This window comes from Schistocerca cancellata, chromosome 5 (assembly GCF_023864275.1).
Source record: "Schistocerca cancellata isolate TAMUIC-IGC-003103 chromosome 5, iqSchCanc2.1, whole genome shotgun sequence".
NCBI classification, from domain to species: domain Eukaryota; kingdom Metazoa; phylum Arthropoda; class Insecta; order Orthoptera; family Acrididae; genus Schistocerca; species Schistocerca cancellata.
In genome coordinates this window covers 476,967,754-476,973,753 of record NC_064630.1, presented here as the reverse complement: position 1 = coordinate 476,973,753, position 6,000 = coordinate 476,967,754, and the positions used below count along the sequence as shown (strand labels likewise).

The following is a 6,000-nucleotide window of genomic DNA, read 5'->3' as shown; positions in this document are numbered from 1 at the left end:
AGGCTCCCAGGTTGCTTGGTTCTTGTAGCTTGTTGCATTTCTAGAATAAATGCATGTCTGATAATATTACATTTTTTTCCGTTACTACTCCTCTGCCCTCTTTATTTTTCGTCATCTTAAGCTTGCAGTAGACAGCCCCTCCATTTTGATGAACTGTAGTTACAGGAACTACAAGGAGCGTTTATTACAGAAAAGGCTTTATTCCAGAAATCAAGACCTTTCTAAAGTGAATCATGGAACGATGTAGCCACAGAGTCCATTAAGATGGATGGAATGAACTCCATTCTATACAAAAATATGCTATTTCTTTCTACTTATAGCAAGTATTACAGATACTCAATGTGCTGAAGTCCAGATGTCACAGTGCTTTTTATGGGATGCCTAGACCAATTTAATAGGTTTAAGCTCCAGTTTGTTCAGTGCGTAACGTAACATTTCTGTTACACCATACAATTTCACCTGAGTAATGACATGTTTTAATTTTTATTGTAAGATTTTTAATCTAATAGGTATGACGATGGAACTTAGTACCCAAATTTGTGTGCAACTTTTGTAATTGCTTCCAAATAATTTTATTTGGTAAAAAACAATTTTGTAATACAGATTTGTAAATTTTGCCAAACACTTCACGAACTTGCGACACCCGAGTTTCTGAATGTTTTCGAAACATTAAAAGCAATTTATTTTATGTATCAAATGGTTGTTATGGATGATGTATCACTTGTTTACATGGCATGAATGAAAAGCCTTAAACTTAGAAATAAAGTCAATAACACTGAGTTAACTGTATGAGCTATGTAAAAATGCTTACATAAAAATTTAGGAGATTAAGCCTTTACGCTTTTCGCGTATCACAGAGCAAAAAATGATCTTATACCAATTTTTTTACAATTTTCAGCTGTAAACGTAAGATCAATTTGAAATACTGCTAGCTACAGTTTTACGCAATGAAACTTCCATAGCTGAAGTATTTCATCGTTATCAATTACTCAATAACTGCATTTAATGATACAGGTTCTTGACTTAACTCATTCAAGCTAACGTAGGTACCAGTAATTAAGCCTAGAAGACCAATAATAACTATAATAACGTGGAAAGCCATAAGCGACCATACCGCCGGTTCTCTTATGTTCTGAGATATTTCCTCACAGTATGTGATCGCATGAATAATCGTTGGGAGTATTAGCCCGAGCATCGACAGGCACACTGCGCCAACCAGTGAAATTGCTGGACCCAGTCTCGGTACGATAAGCGGCAAACAGACTGAAACAAAAATGCAAATTTTAGGTTTTCAGTTCAGTTCCACCCAGTAAATGGGCATTAATATTTTGTAAACTATTCTTCCTAAATGAGAACAGGAATATTAGAGACAGATCACTATGAAATATCGTTCGACTAGTCCATCTCGAATAGCTAACAATTTTGTCATAACGTTGAAGAAAAGTGAAGCACAATTGAAACGTTAGTTACCGTCTACAGAGTACAGGGTAAGAGTGATTTATTGGTTGTTGGAGTTAGACCCAACTGTGAGGTCATCAGTTCCTTCATGCTTTATGTATCGAAGAAGGATTAATCCTCGGAAGGAGGATACAAAAGGCAAATCCTGAGAAGCCTAACTGTAAGAAATATACAATAAGGCAGAGATAAAATCAAGAAGAAGTAGTTGGGGAGTGAGGAGTAAGGTGGGAGAGCCTCTATACCCAGAAGACATTTGGAAGTACCCAGAGCATGGTATGAAGGGAGAGACCCACCGTCTGCCACACAGCAGCGCCACCTCACAGTCTATTACCCAAAGGGAATGAGCAGCACAGAAAAGATGAAAGTTTAGGAACGATAGAACATTAAAAACTGCTAATACAATCCAAGGGAAATAAAAATGCAGGAAGGATGGAGGCCAGGCCTGACCTCCAAGCAGAGGCCGCCATGGGACTCCTGGGCCAGAGCAAGCAAGTGGTGCCCCTCCAACTCTTTAGGCGGTCAATGAAGCCAAAGTGCTCTACCTTACCACCTTCACAGACAGAACGTAAACCCAGGCCAGCCACTTCTGCATCTTCCAGTAGCACCAGATGTATCGTGTAAGGAAGGTTGAGAGATCGCCGAAAAGCAACCAAATTTGGGCAGCCTAGTAGGATGCAGGCTACTGTCAGGCAGGAAACACCTGCAGTAAGGTAGAAGCGCGAAGGGAAGACTACCACATGGTGGTTGTGTCCTTTTTGCCCTCTGTTTGGGGAGTCCAGAACGAACTGTTTTGAGTTCCAGACATCCAACAAATTGAGTAGAGTCGACGAAATGTCTATTTCTGGGTGCCTTCCATTTCTGGAATTGGCATCCTGGTAGCCCACTTTGCCAAACGGTCTTCTTGTTCATTCCTTGAGATACCAGGGGTCCAACTGAAGACTACTGACTGCCCAGCTTGATGTAGGTCACAGAGGATCCTAGATAGTCGTGGCTGACGGGTCATGAGGGTAGGTCTTTAGACTGAAGGCCGCTCAGGGAGTCGCTGCAGATTGGAAGCATCTTGCTGGTGCAGGAACGAGCACGACTAAGGATTCGTTTGACAGCCACCAATTTAGCAATGCACACACTGCATCCTTTTGCAAGGAGCGAATTTCATTGCACCTTTCATGTGTGCAAGCAAAATTGGTTCATGCATCGACTGTTGAGTTGTCAGTGTACACCACTTTCGAACCTGGAAATGCATCTGTAAGTAGGACAGCCAGGACTGGTGACGAAATACCATGGGGTCGACTCAAACTTTCGATAAATTGAGAAAGACCCGAAGTAGTGGCACACGCCATGGGGGTACACGCAGCTGCTCCCTGACAAGAGGCGACAGTGGGGGAAATTGGAGTTCAGAACAGAGACAATGCAGTCGAACTGCAATTGTGACTCCAGTTCTGGGTCTATTGTTGGAGGTGAGCCTCCCTGCTAGGAAAAAGACAATAGTTTGGATGCTTATGGGAGCTGCAGGCATGTATAGCATAACTGAGTAGCTGTTGTTGGCACATGTTTCATAGTGGAGGGATCCCAGCATCTGCGAGTAGGCTGTTCAGACGTAGTTCGAAGAGCTCCTGTTGCAAGTTGGACCCCACAGTGGTGGATATGGTCCGGTGACCACAATGTTGAGGGCGATTCCGAACCCATAATCAAGAAGGCACAGGTTCAGGGCTTCATAAAGCGGCCGACGGGTGTTATTGAGGCAACGAAGAGTATTAATGCAAAAAGCACCTTCGCTTAAGATGGTGAAGATGGGGAAGCCGCATCAGCCAGTCATCAAAGACCAGATCCAAAAATCGTTAAGTCTCTACCACATTGAGCAATTTGCAGTCGAGGTAAAGTTCTGGTTGTGGATGGACGATATGATGGTGACAGAAGGGCATGACCCGAATCTTTGTGGTGGAACACTGAAATCCATGGTTCTTTTTTGTGGTTTTAGAGCGCACAACTTCAATGGTCATTAGCGCCCTGACTACTCTAAGAATGCACCGCGAGGCACAAGTTGACAACAACAACTAAAAGGGAAAACACGATAAAAGACAGACTGACAGGCATAGGATTAAAAAACAGCATCATCAAATGTCCTTAGGGAGGTTTGTCAAATTGATAAAACGAAGAACACGAGCAGCTGCTCGTGGGTCATCCGCTAAAATGGCATCGAAAGTACTTGGCAGGTTAAGATCTAGACGCAGTGTGTTAAAATCTGGACAGGACATTAAAATGTGTCGAACCGTCAGCAAGTGCCCACATGGGCAGAACGGCGCCGGCGCAGCCGTCAGCAGATGGCGATGGCTGAACCGGCAGTGTCCAATTCTTAACCGGGCCAGAACTACCTCCTCCCGCCGAGAAGGGCGTGAGGAGGACGTCCAAGCCACGGGAAGATGTTTTAAGGCCCGAAGCTTGTTGTCTGTAAGTGCAGCCCAATCGGCATGCCACAGCGATAAAATGCGTCGACAAATGACCCTGCTAAAATCGTATGAAGGGACACAACAAGAAGCTGTCCGAGGCTGGAGGACAGCAGCCTTGGCCGCGGCATATGCAGCTTCGTTCCCAGGGATACCGACATGGCCAGGAACCCACATAAAGCTAACCGGAGAACCGACGTCCACCAGCTGCTGAAGAGAGCGTTGGATCCGGTGTACGAAAGGGTGAACCGGGTACGGATCACTGAGGCTCTGGATGGCGCTCAGGGAGTCGGAGCAGATGACATAAGCAGAATGTCGGTGGCGGCAGATGTAAAGAACAGCCTGGTAGAGGGCAAAGAGCTCAGCTGTGAAGACCGAACAATGGCCATGGAGCCGGTATTTGAAACTTTGTTCCCTGACAAAGGAACACCCGACCCCGTCATTGGTCTTAGAGCCATCTGTATAAATGAAAGTCATGTTGATGAACTTCGAACGAAGTTCCAAAAAACGGGAGTGGTAGACCGAACCGGGGGTAACCTCTTTTGGGAGCGAGCTGAGGTTAAGGTGAACGCGGACCTGAGCCTGGAGCCAAGGTGGCGTGTGGCTCTCGCCCACTCGAAAGGTTGCAGGGAGTGAAAAATTAAGGTGTTGAAGGAGGCGACGAAAGCGAACTCCAGGGGGTAGCAGGGCAGAGACATACAACCCGTATTGACGGTCGAGAGAGTCGTCAAAAAAGGAACGATAAGACGGATGGTCGGGCATTGACAGTAGCCGACAGGCATACCGACAAAGCAGTATATCGCGCCGGTAGGTGAGTGGCAATTCGCCAGCGTCAGCATGAAGACTCTCTACGGGACTAGTATAAAATGCTCCGATCGCAAGTCGTAAACCCCGATGTTGTATGGAGTTGAGGCGGCGTAAGATGGATGGCCGTGCAGAGGAGTATACGAAGCTCCCATAATCCAGCTTGGAGCGGACGATCGACCGATATAGACGAAGTAGGACGGTTCGATCCGCTCCCCACGACATACCACTGAGAACACGGAGGACATTTAAAGAACGGGTACAACGGGCGGCCAAATATGACATGTGGAGACCAGCTAAGTTTCCTGTCAAATGTAAGGCCTAAAAGTTTGGTTGTCTCCACGATTGGGAGAGCAACGGGACCGAGTCGTAAGGACGGTGGGAGAAACTCTTTGTAGCGCCAGAAGTTAATACAGACCGTCTTCTCGGCAGAAAAACCGAAGCCATTGGCGACAGTCCAGGAGGAAAGACGGTCAAGAGAACGCTGAAGACAGCGCTCCAGGACACGTGTACACTGCGCGCTGCAATAGATGGTAAAATCGTCCACGAAAAGGGAGCCTGATACATCAGCTGGGAGGCAATCCATTATTGGATTGATCGCGATGGCGGAGAGCGACGCTCAAAACTGAGCCCTGTGGCACCCCATTCTCCTGGCGAAAGGTGTCGGACAGGACAGAACCCACACGTACCCTGAACTGTCGATCCATTAAAAAGGAACGAATAAAAAGAGGGAGGCGACCGCGAAGGCCCCATGTATGCATGGTGCGGAGAATGCCCGCCCTCCAACAGGTGTCGTAAGCCTTCTCCAAATCAAAGAACACAGCCGCGGTCGGGCGCTTCCGCAAGAAGTTATTCATAATGAAGGTCGACAAGGTAACCAGATGGTCAACAGCAGAGCGGCGCCTACGAAATCCACATTGTACATTGGTAAGTAGGCGTCGAGACTCGAGCAGCCAAACCAATCGAGAGTTAACCATTCGCTCCATCACTTTACAGACACAGCTGGTAAGCGAGATAGGTCGATAACTGGAAGGCAAGTGCTTGTCCTTCCCTGGCTTAGGAATCGGGACAACAATAGACTCGCGCCAGCATGCGGGAACATGTCCCTCAATCCAGATGCGATTGTATGTACGAAGAAGAAAACCTTTACCCGCAGGAGAAAGGTTCTTCAGCATCTGAATATGCATAGGATCAGGCCCTGGAGCGAAGGACCGTGATCGGCCAAGTGCGTTTTCGAGTTCCCGCATGGTGAATGGGGCATTATAACTTTCACAATTCGAGGAGCGGAAGTTAG

The 6,000-nt window shown here is 46.6% G+C and overlaps 1 protein-coding gene across 1 annotated transcript in view; it reads right to left on the bottom strand.

The window, feature by feature from the left end:
• Positions 1–649: 649 nt before the first annotated feature.
• The window catches only part of LOC126188117 (proton-coupled amino acid transporter 2-like), a 70,576-nt gene continuing 65,225 nt past the window's right edge, over positions 650–6,000 (bottom strand). Inside the window, exon 12 of the mRNA XM_049929589.1 lies at positions 650–1,263. Coding sequence (XP_049785546.1) covers positions 986–1,263 — 278 coding nt within the window. The 3' untranslated portion in view covers positions 650–985. The remainder of the gene's footprint in view (positions 1,264–6,000) is intronic.